Source organism: Solea solea, chromosome 11 (assembly GCF_958295425.1).
Source record: "Solea solea chromosome 11, fSolSol10.1, whole genome shotgun sequence".
In the NCBI taxonomy this organism is placed as follows: Eukaryota; Metazoa; Chordata; class Actinopteri; order Pleuronectiformes; family Soleidae; genus Solea; species Solea solea.
Window position 1 is genome coordinate 24,150,148 of NC_081144.1, and position 15,932 is coordinate 24,166,079.

Consider the following 15,932-nt stretch of genomic DNA (forward strand, 5'->3'; position numbering starts at 1 on the left):
GGGGGCTTGCTTTTTGTCCCCACAAGGAATAGTCGTCACCATAATGTGACAGTGTAAACAGGTTTAGGTCCCCACAACATTAGTAATACCTGGAGACACACACACACACACACACTGTCACTTCAACAGCTGGAGACGGCAAAAACACTGTTTACAAACACACTAGAACACACAACCGCACAGCTGATATCCTGTTATTGTGGTTCATATGTGCGTGTGTGCACTCTTCAACACACACACACACACACACACACACACACACACACACAGATGGTTAGTTTAAAACACAGCTGCACAATCCTCACGATTGTGCTCTTTGTGTGTGAGAGTTACAAGTGATGGCTGACACTGTTTAGGAGTTGGTACACACACACACACATGCACACACACACACACACACACACACAGAGCGGGCCTTTATGTTCGCGCTATAAATTGTTCAACACAAAAATAAAGCTTGGATAGGAAATTAAAAAAAAAACACTGTTGGTGTAAGTGTGTGTGTGTGTGTGTGTTTGTGTGTGTGTGTGTGCGTGTGTGTGGTTAGCTGGCAGGAAGGGAGTGGGTGGTGATGGGCGTTTGATACATGGCACCACTTTCTTTCTAAAGGCCCAGTCTTTGGGGGGGGGGGGGGCTGCAGCTGTGGATGACTGTGTGAGACAAAGACAGTGTGTGTGTGTGTGTGTGTGTGTGTGTGTGTGTGTGTAGTGCATCACTGGCAATAATAAAGTGCAACCACAGAAACATTCACACAGAACAAAATCATGTGAATCTTACGACACACAAATCCTCCCAAAGACCAAAAACTGTTTGTTTCATTCTCCCAACAACTGCGGAGAGGCGGGGACAGAAAGTTATTAAATTTACTATTTCGCAATTTAACTGAAAATATGTGTGTGTCACTGGATTTAAAGCTTGCACTTTAGCAGGAACGTGTGTTAGCTTAGCTTTAGCCACAGAGGAGGAGGAGTCACAGGGGAGTCGGAAACTGAAATGAGAGGCAAATTCTGAGAATAAAGTCAGAATTCTGGGATTAAAGTACAAAAATTAGAGTCAGAAACTGAACTTTGAGTTGGATTCTGATAAAAAAAACAAGTCAGAATTCTGAGATTAAAGTCTCAATTCTCCCTATTCTGACTAATTCAAGGAAGTCACGAGTCGTTCGTTAGCTTAGCTATAGCCACAGAGGAGGAGGAGTCACAGGTTGTGTTTACTCTTGTGTCGCAGACGCGTTTGTCGTTTAATTTTGCGCGAGTAAACAAAGCTACGATTACTCTTTCGGAGGCTAAAGCTAAGATAACTACATTCAAGCTCACGTCAAGTGACGCAGAACGTACGAGTTCCCCGCTCAATATTAGCCCCGCCTTCTCTCACGTGTGTGTGTGTGTGTGTGTGTCCACACCTACCTGCCACTTTGAGGCCGCTCTGTGAGGTGTGTGTGATCGGTGACGTGACTCCCACAGGAGGGTGTTTTCCTTTCTTCAGCGCGTTTCCGTGACCCAGGGTTTGTGGTTTCCTCAGTTCGCCCCGCCCTCCGTCAAGCCCCTCCCCCTGTGGCCTGCTCTTCTTCCATTTATTGGCCGATTGGGACTTGAGACTTCCCGTATCATAGACGCCGCCACCACCACCGCCGCCGCCGCCCTGACTCTTGCGGCCCGGTTTGGTGTCGTCACTGTCCCATGATAAACCGCTTTCCACCAGAGATCTCTTCTCTGCGTCTGTACGCATCTGGGGAGAGAGAAACAAATGATGGTTTTAATAAGCATCACAGAATCAAAACTGATAAACAATCATATAAAAATAGATGAAAAGTATCCACATTCTGGAAATGAAGCAAATTTGGAGGTGCCTCACTCTCCACACCAAACCCCATACAAAAAAACAGTGATTTTAACATCACAGCTCACAGGAGTTGTTGATCCACTGCTTCCTCCATCACTAAGTTCAAATGTCTTATTTTGTCACTTCAGCATCTTAACTTCTTCATTCAAATTTACTTCAGTGACACAGAGTGACCACACGAGGCAGCAGTGGACCAGCAGCTCCTGTTTCCCAGTGAGCTAAAATCACTGATTTTCTCTATGGGGTTTGGTGTGGGAGAGTGAGTGGTTTAAGAGTTAGGGCTTTGTTTGGGCTGTACACATCTGTGTTTTCTTGTATTTGTTGCCTCTTTCTGTCATAAACACTGACCTTGTCAGGACCAGTAGTCCTCACTGAGACCAAAACCTGGTCCTGATGAGGCAGAACTTCATTTCTGAGGAACTGAGGTTAAGTTTAGGTTAAGGTAAAGGTTAGGGATCAGGCTTTGCAGTTAACGAAGAGTCCGTAAAAGAATAGCTGCACAGACCTGTGTGTGCCAGTGCAGGACATAACACCCAATGGTTCCCATGAAAAACCTCATATGCTGAATTCCTTTTTTTATTAAAACCAATAGACCCCATGGGCAGGTTCACAACACATGAGCACCAAGCATGTGTGTGTGTGTGTGTGTGTGTGTGTGTGTGTGTCCTGTTTGACCAGGCCTTGTTGATAAAACAGTGTCATTTCCTCAAACACACTCTGTGATTATTGAAGCACAGGCAGAAGAGATGAGATACACAGCTGGTCACAAAACACAGATAACAACAACACAGGAAGACACACAGACAGACACACAGACACAGACAGACACATCTACAGAAGACCTTTGCAGGTGGAGAGTTTGCGAGACAACAGTTTTTGTAAACCACTCACTCTCCCACGCCAAATCCCACAGAGAAAATCAGTGATTTTAACATCACAGCAACACAGGAGTTGCTGATCCACTGCTCCCTCCCTATGATGTAAATTCAGCATCTAAAATTCTAAGTTAAAATGTACCTCAGTGACACAAAGCGACCACACGAGGCAGCAGTAGACCAGCAGCTCATGTGTCCCTGAGAGCTAAATTCACTGATTTTCTCTATGGGGTTTGGTGTGTGGCGTTTTTTTTTTTTTTTTTTACGATCGTGAGAATGTGATGTTATTCTTTAAGATTATAAAGTTCTTGTTGAGTGACATTTGCATTTTTTGGTGGATATAAATTCTATTTGAATAAAAAAGAGGGAGGAGCCACAGATGCTCAGTGAGACACAAAGACAAAGAGAAGGACATCAGCTGAGAGCAGGGAGCCACGTGTGTTTGACAGTGTGGAGTGTATGAGGATGAGAATGATGGTTGCTATGGAAACATTGCTTCGGGATAGAGGGGGGGTAATGGTTGCTATGACTCCTGCATCTAGGAGTGGGGAGGGAAGGGCTTGCCCCGCTTCTTCTTCCAGCTCACTGGCCTGGATGCAGGACTGCAGATGGCCCAGGGTGTGTGTGTGTGTGTGTGTGTGTGTGTGCAGATGGCCACATTCTAGACCTGTCCCTCCACGAGATAAAGACAAAGAGACACACACACACACACACACTCAGCATCCCTGTGCTTTGGTTGCTATGGTTACGGTCGTTTCGACTCTCCCTCCAACTCTCATTCTGCGTCTCCTCTTTTAAAAAAAAAACCAAAAAAACTTTAATTCCAACATGCACTGCGCCTGTGGAGGCGTGGCCTAAATCACACACACAGATCTACACGTGTGTTAAACTGATGACATCACAATACAGAGCTCGTTATAACAATTACAAAACTGCTGTTTTTGCAGGTGTATGACATGAGTGGATGAAAAGCTGATACTTGAGAGTGTGTGTGTGTGTGTGTGTGTTGTGTACTCACCACGATGGTGGAGTTCCTGCGGGAGCCGATGGGTGTGGTGGGGAGGGAGTTGAGGGTGGGACTGGTGTTGAACTCCTCGGAGCTCAGGTTGTCAGAGCCGTCGCTCAAACCGCTGCTGATGGAGCTGCTCTCGTCCCAACTGAAAGACACGGAGCAGCGACAACGTTAGACCATGTGACGACAACGTTAGACCACGTGACAACACATAACTGTAACAGCACACACGTCACGAGCAGCTCCTGTTACATCAGCGTCTTCTTGGTTTCGCCTCAGACCTCATTTCTGCTCCGACAATAAGTTTCACACTGACAGAATCAGGCAAAGTAAAAAAGAACACTCTACATCATCTCAGCCCACACACACACACACACACACACACACAGAAGGACAGAAATAGCAGTAAAGAACATATACGCTGATGCAGTCGCCCACATGTCACTGTATGTAGGAGAGAAGTCAGAGCCAGGACCAAGAGCTGTCGCCTTAGCAACACATCTGCTTCCTCATTCTCCTAAAACAGATTTGCTGCTTCTGTGTACAGACTTTGAATATTAGTGAGCAACAGAGTCTCTCTCTGTATACTGTATATAAATATCTACTTCTCCATCGAAGTGGGTTGTGCACAGACAAAAAGTTTTGGCGCTGCGTTGACAGACGTTAAATATTAATGAACCAGATCTTCACTGTTTTCAACACAGCTGAGACCAAACCTTCACCTCCTCCGGTTCATCTTCAGCTGAAAAAGGACTTCCTCGTGAAGAGGTTTTTAGAAGAGTTTATTCTTCTTCTCCAGATGAAGAGGTGAAATGTCTTCAAGATGAACTCAAGCAAAAGTCCAGTTGCCTCCATCCAAGTACTGAAGATGACACACACTCTGAATCTAGTTCATTTCACAGAAACTTAAACATGCTGTTTAATCAAGCTAAGCTCATAGTCTGACTAAGCTAAGCTTATACATGCAGGAGTAATCGGACTATGAATCACATTATCCAGGTATGTTAGTCCGACTAAGACTAGCTCGACTTTAGTCCAGAATCGGACTTTTAACAAACATGTAAACGCACCTAGTGAGTGTAAGTAACAGGTACAGACTGAGGCTCCGCCCACACAAACTCTTCTCTGTTGCTATGGTAACGCGTGACACCCACATGACTCCAGCAGCAGCTGTATGTAACACTATGACGTTTCCTGCTGTGACTCCTAAAAGTTTACTTTATTATTTTTTATGTTTTTAACTTTTGCAAATCTGTTACGTTTGGAGATGAAAGCTTCCGTGAAACTCACGCGTTTCAAATGTCAGGAAACAAAACTGGAACAAATCTGTCGTGTCGACTTTCAGGAGTGAACTCGCTCATGTTTACATGTACACACACACACACACATATATGTGAGAGTATGGACATTAAATAGGTCACGCTGGGGGAGTTTGTCTCTCAGAAGTCAGACTGATGTCAGACAGAGGTGGTGGACGTGTGTGTGTGTGTGTTCTGGTTAACGGGGTCATGTGTGCGACGGCGCGCAGCTTCCGGTCGGCTGACTGTGTGGGTCACAGCGTGGCCTCAGGGATGTGACAGCGGGGGATCAGAGGAAAAAAAGAGGGCAACAGGGATAAAACCCCTGAGAGACTTACTGTATGAAGAAGAAGAAAAAAAAGAGCAATCAAGATCTGACACGTGAAGCCGTCGCCAAGTTCCCTCGTCTCGTCTCCGAGCCAGGACCCAGATTAAGGCCAAAGAAATCTAAGATTAATCCCGACACACTTTCAGAGCCAAACAAAAACGAACACTTTCCTCCGGGGTTGGGTCTAATTTCACACATTTTTTTTAGCTTTTCTAAAGTGGGAATATTTGTGTTTGACATCGTCCACAGAGACGTACGATACTGGACTATTGGCCGACACGTCGATATATACTTTACATACAGAGAAATGATTGTTTCTTCTTTCATTTACGAGAATATTGTTCCAGGACACACAAATCCTGTATGTACGGATATGAAATCTCGCGAGAATACGTATTGTGCAATTCTTCACAGTAGTGAAACGGCCGAAAACCTTTTTAAACGGTCATATTGTCGGTACTTTTGGAGTCATTTTGGCTTTCCTGACAAACAGGAATATTGCTTACTGGCATCAATTTGATATTTTTACAGGAAAAATACCATTTTAGGTAAAACTTCATGTCGGGAAAAGTAGCTAAATTAGCATGTTGATAAAGTAATCCAGGTGATGCTCGCTTTATTATTATTATTAGTCTTATAATTATTATTATTATTTTTATGGTTCATACAATCGGAATCAATATTTCGGAACTAGGGATGAGCCGATATGCTACTCAATAATGGTCCGATAACGGTCAAAATCACGGGATAGATAAAGATGTTAAAATCCAATATAACGCAAAAAAATCTATAAAAAAAATGAGTGTTATTATTGTTGTGTGTTATAATTATTTTAAGTGTTATTAACAGATTCGTAGTCGTGTTTCCGCCGGAACGGTTTGGTGCGGTACGGTCATTTTGTTGCGTTTCTATGAGGTTTTGAACCACAATAACCATTCTTTGGCACGCCTCCTCATGGGTTATACCAGAGTCCAATGGTATGCCGCGGTCTAGCTCCGCCCACAAACAGACAGCTGATTGGGCGACGGGAGTTTGACGTCTCGTTGTGACAAACAGCCAAAAAGGTCGTGTTCCATGTCGTCGTTCGCTGTTGTCGCCCTGGTACGGTGTTACACTGCGTGGTCGTCGGGCACAGGCCACGCCCCCGCCCAGCCTACCAAAGTAAAGGTGCAGTTCTAGGTCGAAACACAAGCCTGAACCAGGACTTTACCAAACCACAGTGCACCTCTGTGTGACTCCAGGTCTCAGGTTAAAGAAAATGGCTGCGACTTTAATTTCATCAGCAAAATGAAAATCAACGGTGATTCGATTTAAACTGCGATAAACGTCGTTTCACTGGAGATTTACGTGATTAAACTCATCCTTCACGGGTCCACCTGACTGAGGATCTCCTCTCTGTGTGTGTGTGTGTGTGTGTGTGTGTGAGTAGATCATGTGACACTGAGCGGTTTCCCACTCCGTCTTCACCGGTGACGTGAGGGGAAAGAAATGAAGCCACATGATTCTGTCGCGTGTCCAGGACTCAGACTTCATCGCGTCTCCAGCTGCTGGATTTTCTACATGGTTTAGATTTTTTCTTTCTCTGAGTCGTTCAGCAGATTACTGAAGGTTGTGGTGGTCAGTGAAGGCCACATCCTCATCCTCCTCCTCATCCTCTCTCTCTCTCTCCACGGACGGGATTTCTTTGTTCAGTCACAGTCTGCTGCAGCACAGAGTGTGTGTGTGTGTGTGTGTGAGAGAGAGGACACACCCACACAAACACTGAGCCTCATAGTTCAGCATCTGCTGCTTCAGAGAACAGGAGACGACGTGGATTTAAATGTTAATTGAATCCATTCATTCATTCATTAATTCATTCATTTTCTAACACGAGGTCACACCCTGGACAGATCTCCTGTCCATCACAGAGACAAACAGCCTCAACTTCAACCTCAAAAAATGCGATGATCGTCGTCAGGGCTGAGCAAATGTGTCTTATAAATAACATCTGCATATTTTTAGTCCGTATCCAGATACAGGAGCTGTTTGTGGACGTAAGACTGCACCGAGGTTGTTTCTCTGGGCTCATGAGATGTTTGTGAAAGCGACAGTTATGCGTTTACATGACAGACATTTATGTGCGTTACAAACAACGACATGGACCATACATGTGGTCAAATTCTGCTCTCACACAGCTTCAAATGAAAGAAGTCTACGCAGCAGCCTTTACAGTCATCGCAGGCGCCCTATCGCTGTACGACGAGATCCAGAATCTGAGACCATGTGTCCCCTCGTGTCACTTTATATAGATTTAAAATCCATACGTTGCCCAGCCCTGGATTGCAGTGATGGCATCTGCTCTAAATGAACGTCAGTCACAGCTGTCGGTGAAGGTTCTCAGTCGTCCACGCCAAATTATTCATCTCCACGCGTTAGGCATGCAGGCAACTGGACGCTGCTTAAAGTAGAGCTGAGGACATTTCACGTCTCATCCAAGAGGCTTCTTCAGTTCTTCTTCTTCTACTGAAGAACAAGAACTTTCTTTTTTAACTGAGGAAGAAGAACATCTTCAAGAAGGTCGTCTTCTTCAGTTGAAGAAGAACTAGAAAGAACTTCTAGATGAGATTTCTTCTTGAAGAAGTTCTTCTTCAACTGAAGGCAACAGGACTTGCTTGAGTTAGGTTTGAAGATGTTTCAACAAGTTCTTCAAGGGAAAAAGAATGGGCCCTGCTTTTGGACGTTCTTTGACTGAAGGAGAACGAATGCTTTTAGAAGACATTTTTCAACTGAAGAAGAAGAAGAACTGAAGGAGAGGAGCATCTTCTTCTCGTGGCAGCAAAACCTGCCACGAGAAAACAACCAGACGTCTGTTCTCATCATTTATTTTTGAGAGACTTCCACGGTTCTCTGGATTCCATACTTCAAGAACCTTTGTTTTCCTCGTCTCCCTGGAATCTTTTCCACCTCAGTCCATCATAAAAGCGTTTTTTCTTTCGTTATAGTTCAACTTTTTCAAAATCAAAACTCCTCAGTTTGTTAATGTGAATTAAAGCAGTATACTGTAAGTGTGACAAAAATAAGTGTGACAAGTAAACCCTTGCGGGGTTAAACGCGTCCTTCCCAGACTTGATTTTTTTGTCATGTGTAAAAATAGTTGGAAAAAAAAAGAAAAAGGTCTTTGTGCTCTGCTGCAGTGGACAGGAACTTTCCACTCTTATTAAAATCCACAGTGTCACATGGCAGAAGCCAAAATGGCAAAATCAGACGAGCTCCTGGTCACAGAGATGCCTTTTTCAGGCGAGTGGAAAAGTCGAGCGGTGCCAGACGGACAGTGGGCAGCTGGTCCAGAGACCGGGGGTGGGGGGGGGGTCACATGCTGCTGAAGAGATTATAATCTCTGAGGAATGAGTATGTGTAGAGGGTGAGATGGAGAAGCATCAGTTAGGGCTTTTTAGATAGAATCAGTTCTGGTTCTGGTGTTGTTCTGGAGCCTCAGGATTTTGGTGCTTTCTGACGATTTAGCCCACGTTTACACAAGTTTAAGAGGAACCAAAGGGGGAGGGACTTCATGACGGTTCAGCGAAGGAGAACCAACTATTTTTCGGTTCCAGCTGAGAAGGATTTTGCAGGTTCTTGAGGTTTAGGTTCCTTCTTCTTCAGAACTGAAGAAGCCTCTTGGATGAGAGGTCAAACGTCTTCAAGTCCAGTCACCAACAACAGAAGAAGACCATGACCTGGACGACTCAGAACCTATGAAATGTGGCACCGATTGATTTAATGCAGAACTTTGCAAGTGTGGTCACTTACTCGTCTTTTCCACGACAGAGCTCCCCCTACAGTTTGGGAGAACATATTTAAACGTCCACCCGTCTACCGTAAAACATCAACGATGATGCTTACCCTCTACGGAAACCTGTCCTCCAACTGAAACATAACTATGGGTCGTTTTGGGCGCTGGTTTTTAAAACGTATTTCTCGGTTTTCCAGTGCAGTATTTTTCAACTCAAACTCAAACACTTCCAAGGTACTACCAGGTTGCTGTCACGTATACAACCGCTAGGGGCACTGGTTTTTAAAAAAAGGTAGACATAGGTCGTAATTCCTGCATACGACCTATATGTACGTTTCATTGGAGGACAGTCTCCTCTACGGAGTAATACTGTGACTTTGATCAGTGTCCTTGAAATCCTTGAAAGTTTTTGAATTTTGAAAAAAGAAATCAAGGCCCTTGAACATTTTTGAAAATGGCGCTGCGACTTTAATCAGTGTTCCCGTTGTTTGTTCTACTGTTAAAATTGAAATAAAATCACAACATGAGGACGATCAGTGGGTGTGAGTGAGGGACAGATGGTGTGTCACTTCAGCAGCTTATCAACAGGACACACACACACACACACACACACACACACACACAGATTACTGAACCAGCAGAATTATGATTTTCAAACCCTTTCTTGGTCACACTGGTTATTCACTGGTTATTCTCCTTATAGGGAGAACATGTAGAATCTTGAGAGTCTCAAACTCTGACACATCATCACACGGCCGCGACAGACATAACACGGCAAGAGACTGTGCAGACGTACTGTAGCCGCGGAGATTATGGTATATACAGTACATGGTTCACTGTTGTCGTTCAGACGGTGACAGGTTGTGTCGTTTGAGCCGCGTGTTTCCATAAAAGAAGAAGATCTCTGGAGTTACGTTGTTTTCTGACATTTTAGTCTGATAAAATACTGATTCTGCTACTTTTTAAATGAAATCTCCACCCGTCCAAGTCACCACATGACGTAATGCTGTTACATGTAGACACTATGCAGACTTGAAAGTGGAGTTTGTAAACCACTCACTCTCCCACACCAAACTCCATAGAGAAAATCAGTGATTTTAGCTCACAGGGACACAGAAGCTGCTGGTCTCCTGCTGCCTCATGTGGTCAATTTGTGTCGCTGAGGTTAATCTGAACAAAGATTTTCAGATGCCGAAATCACAAAATAACACATTTAAACTTAGTGATGGAGGCAGCATGGGGTCAACAACTGTCAACAGCTTCTATGTGCTGTTACGTTAAAATTGTTGATTTTCTCTGTGGGTCTTGGTGTGGGAGAGCAGGCGGTTATGATACATTGAGTTTCAGTGAATGTAACCATGGGTTATTGTCATGTTGGGCACTTGTGGACTCATTAGCAACACATCTGCCGTTGTTAAAATTAATTAGTTTCCATCCGCTCTCTCTCTGCCGTCGAACACCGACAGTAAATCACTGACAAGTGGTCGTTAAAGAAGGAGACGTTTCACACAGTCAACACACATTCATCTCCCGTTCCAGGTTCTTCGTTATCTCCTCTATGTACTGAGCTGATCTGTGTGTGTGTGTGTGTGTGTGTGTGTGTGATAGCTGCACTCACACACACACACAGAGCAGTGTTTGGACATTGAGGATTAGAGAACAGTCTGGATTTAATGAGCTCATAATTAGTGTTAATTCCATCTGCTACCAGGATCAGAGCAAGACCAGAGGCCACAGCTGGAGCTGTGTGTGTGTGTGTGTGTGTGTGTGTGCGTGCGATACAGACGAGGTCACAGCTCTAAATGGTCACTGGGGAGGAGAAACCCCGCCGTGTCTTTGACATTCCTCGCCCTGACAACAGTGGCCTGGAGGTTTAGGACACACACACACACACACACACACACACACAGCGAGACGTGAATGAGCTGTCAGAAGTGCGTGTGATGTCAGAGCCATGGCGGCGTCTTCTCTCGCATGTCACGCTCACAAATGACCGACCTGATCCACACGGAACAACACGTGAATTATCTTTTTTACGTTTTCCATTAACATGACGTCTTTTCTTAAGGATTGACTTGCCATAGTTCTCAAACAGTGGCACGTGTACCACCAGTGGTACGCATGAACTTCCTCTGGTTGAGAAAATATCCGAATCTCCCGAGGTCCACTCTATCATGATCTCATACCCGGGCTTTAAACAGTGTTTTTCCTCCAACTACAACCAGAGGAAGCTCATGCGTACCACAGGTTGAGAACCATTGGTCTAGACCAGGACTATTCCATTACAAAGGTAAGCAGTATTAGCTGTAACTATTTTAAATAATAAAATAAACGCTTGATTGTCGTCTCAGGAGCATAAAGTGGCATCAAATCAAAAAGGTTGAACAATATCCTTGAAATCCTTGAAAATGTGTGAATTTTTGAGAAAAAAATGAATTCCAGGTGCTTGAAAGTTTTTGAAACTCACACTGCAACTTTGATCCGGGTTCCCATAGGTCCTTGAAATCCTTGAAAGTTTGTGAATTTGGAAAAAAAGAATTCCAGGAGCTTGAAAGACATGGGGTCATTGAAAGTGCTTGAATTTTGTGTAGTAATCTTTGAGGGACAGTGTTTGAGGTATTTCTTCAGTTCTCTCTGGTGGAACCACAGACTTGGGCCACTAGGAAGTCGGTTATGTGCCGCATGTGGTCCACGGGCCGCCATTTGGACAGACTAGGTCTGGTTATGTTAAATCTCTGAATCTCCTCGTGTGTGACAGACGGACGTTGGACACACTGCACTGAGATGTGACCTCCACCTGAACCTCTTCATCGACAGTCACAGAAACAACAAACCCTGCATATAAGGAACCTGAAAGAGTCGGACTGCTGATCATGTGACACAGACCGGGTCGTCTTGATCTTCTCCGACTGTTGGCTCAAACCCAAAAAGGGAAAAACAATAGAGAGAGAAGTTGAGAGAGGATTCTCTGAGAGGAACCAGACACCACATTCATTCCTCCTTCATCGTCCAAACCAGCTTGAGATAATCAAGCTCTCGCTGAAAAACACAGATTTTAGCCTCTCACATCATATAATCTACATCAGATTAAATCTACGATGTCTTCAGAACGTGTTCACGTCTTTATCTCACTGTGAGACGGACAGGAAACCGAAGTTTGTAAACCACTCACTCTCCCAACACCAAACCCCATAGAGAAAATCAGCGATTTTAGCTTGCATGGACACAGGAGATGCTGGTGTACTGCTGCCTCGTGTGGTCATTTTATGTCACTGAGGTAAAACTGAGTGATGATTTTAAAACGCCAAAGTCACAAAATAACACACTGGAACATATTGAGTTAGTTATTAGTGGGTGAACAACTCCTGTGATGCTGTGATGTAAAATCGCTGATTTCCTCTATGGGGTTTGGTGCAGGGAGTCGACGAGGTTACAAAGTGACAATTTCCTGTTGGAAACATGTGTCCAACACTGAGATAAGGCAAATAACACATTTTTAAACATATCACAGACTTATGCTGATATAAATTTAATGTTAATGTAATATTTTAGCTGTATTTTTTAGGAGTTTTTTAAGCCTTTCTGGGTCAAGACAAAAGCATTTCTGACTGCGGAGCTGAGAAAAATGGGTCAAAGAGAGGCAAAAAAAAGTTTGGTTTCCGACCAGTGGAGCCCGGCGTTGACCTGCTCGCTCTTCACCTCCCAAAAGTTCCTCTCTTCTCCAGCAGAGAGAGCAGGAAGCAGCAGAGGGGCAGCACTCCTGGGACCAGGAGCGGCCGTCTACATCGCACTCTTAACCACTTCAGCATGAGCGTCAGCATCAGCGTGAGGGCGATGATTCCCCGGCCCTCACACTCACACAGAGCTGAGAACCAGGAGAGGAGAAGAACTGAAGAACTGAGGAACTGAAGGGGAACCCCACTACGCAGAGGCCCAGGACGGGGGCCTGGATCCTGGGGTAGAGTTACCGCGCTCTGGCCTCCCTCCAGACACGTCAGCTGACTTTAACGGCTGTGTGAATTAACAGCGCGCAGGGGATGTTTTGGTTTGAAAAGAGAGAGAGGGAGGTGCCGAGTTTGAATGAAGCACGAATCTTCCAGGTTTGTTAACTCGAAGCAGCTGTGTGTGTGTGTGTGCGTGTGTGTGAAAACCACGTACAGTTTTGCTGCCGTTTGATCCACAGATTATTTTGAAATTAAAAAAACCTTCAGCTTCAGACCCAGAGTCTGACTCAGTCCTAACGATAAAAAAAAATCCCAACGCATTTGACCCAGATTTTAGACAATTTTGTAAGATCCTGAAGTTTGTATTTTTCAAAGAATAAGTTAATATTTTGATAAAGGAAAATAACTTGGGGAAAACTACAAAATAAGTAAAAAAAAAAAAAAAACCTAAATGTGACGGAACTCAGGGAAAGAAAATGCTGTAAAGAGCGACGTTCACTAACATCGTCATCATGTGACGGCTGTAAATGCCCTCTACGAAAACATCATATAACCTGCGACATGCTGATTAAAAGACTGATATCAGTGTCAGTGCATGTGATATCGTAAACGTGGTATCGGTACATGTCGTATAGGTACGCGTCATATCGGTCGGTACATGTGATATCAGTACATGTGATATTGGTACACGTGATATCAGTGCATGTGATATCAGTGCATGTAATATACGTACATGTGATATCAGTACGTGTGATATCAGCACATGTGATATCGGTACACGTGATATTGGATATCGGTACATGTGACATCATCCCATGTGGTATCAGTACACGTGATATCGGATATCGGTACATGTGATATTGGTACAGTATCGGACACAAAAAAGTAATATTTTGATAGTAACTGAGGTAATCTATAACTTTGTAGCTATTGAAAACAATAATTTGTCAATTCGTAATAACAAAATAACGGCCATTATTTGAAATGTTAAATATTTCAATTTAAGAGACTCAAGCAAATGACGTTACTTACAGTGAGATTAATAACAGTATAATGTACTTCTATATGATTCCTATACGAGTTTCTGAGAACAAAAATGTGTAATTTGTAAAAAAAATTATGAGCCTAGTAGTAAAAGCATTTCCTAAATGTTTCTTCCTCTACACATTTTCAGATACAATGAGGAAAAAAAAAAATCCCACAGTTATAAAATTTGAATAAATGATAACGACTCAGAAATGTAATCCTGACAGATTTGCATAAATTTACACTGAGGAGGGTTTTTCATTTTTATCACAAAGAGTCTCACACACACACACACACACTGTAAACAAAACGGCCGACTAAAAATACACCATATATTTTTAAATTAATTTAAATGTTCTTGTTTTTGCCAATTTGCCAAAATCTACAGGCTCAGGCTCTAATGTTCCTTAACACTAGGAAAAACTCACTGAAATGTAGATACAACTGGCCAAATATTAACCTTAACATTTTACTTAACAAAGCTTAAAATCCATTCCTTTACTTGATGAAGCTGAATTTAAGAATGTATTCCTATATTTACTTTATAAATATTACAAGCAAAGAAATTGCATCACGGAACAAAAGTCACCTAAAATAATTTGTCCTTTACTTGATTAAGGTGAATTTAAGGATTTTTACCATAGAATTTGTTATATTTACACACACACACACACACACACCAATCTGTGATGGTGACAATGGTCTGATTAAGACGGATTGAGATTATTTTTATAATGCAGATCTTTCTTTTTAGGGTAAAAAAAAATTAAACAGAACAATTTCCCAGAAACAAGACTTATTTTACTCTATTTTAAAAATCTATTTTTACAGTGCACACACACACACACACGCACACACACACACACACACACACGCACACACACACACACACACACAGTGTGAAGCAGATGGAGGAACTCAAATGTCAGCGTGATATGAGCCACAGTTCATGAGGTAAAATCAGGGCGGAGCCTCGACAACAACAAAATGTCTCTGTGAGGACAAAAAGACACTGACACAGAGACAAAAAGACACTGACAGAGACAAAAAGACACTAACACAGAGACAAAAAGACACAGAGACAAAAAGACATAACTGAAACATGAGGATTATTATTATTATTTTAAATTCACAAATGCGTCATAAAGAGCAGCTTTACTGTAAATGAACAAACGCCCAGGATTATGTCTTAATCTCAGATGACAGGTGTTATTTAAAGTCTAATCTGTCTAAAAAAAATTTATACTAAAATACCAGCTAAGAAAATCTCTCTCAGTAACAACATTATTAGAAACTCACGTACCACTGGTGGCACACGTACCACACTTTGAGAAACATTTGTCTAATCCACACGGAAACAGAACTTTCCCTTCACAAAGTTTTCTCTATTTTCAGTCTTAAAACGCGTGAAAACAGCTGTAAATGCTGTAGTTACTATGCCAGGCCTGTGGGCGGTGCTGTAAACCGTGTAAGACGTGTAAGAAGAAGAGAAGACAATGACGTAGATGAAGATTTACTGTCGGGAATGCAAGAGCTAGAGAGAGGAGGGGGGCGGGGCTATGACATCATCGTACTACCATAGTTGCGAATTGGTTGGGTTTTCAAGTGAAAACACACAGATGTAGCATGTTAGCGCTAAAAATGAATAAATAAATGAATAAAAAGTCAAAGAAAAGTTGAAAAATATACGAATAAGCTGCTGCCAACTAGTGGTTGGAGGCTAAAATACAACCGAAACGCTATTATATGTTGCATTTCTCTCAAATGAATCGTGTTTTTGAAGGCTTTCCCCAAAACTACCGAAATTCTGCGACCGCATCAACCGTGGTGGAAATTTC

The 15,932-nt window shown here is 43.0% G+C and overlaps 1 protein-coding gene across 5 annotated transcripts in view; it reads right to left on the reverse strand.

The window, feature by feature from the left end:
• The window catches only part of LOC131468115 (neuron navigator 1-like), an 85,343-nt gene that overhangs the window by 21,003 nt on the left and 48,408 nt on the right, over positions 1–15,932 (reverse strand). For all 5 annotated transcript variants that reach the window (XM_058642025.1, XM_058642023.1, XM_058642022.1 and 2 more), the window contains 2 exons: positions 3,736–3,874; positions 1,407–1,728 (listed from right to left, as the gene is read on the reverse strand). In XM_058642025.1, coding sequence (XP_058498008.1) covers positions 1,407–1,728; positions 3,736–3,874 — 461 coding nt within the window. The remainder of the gene's footprint in view (positions 1–1,406; positions 1,729–3,735; positions 3,875–15,932) is intronic.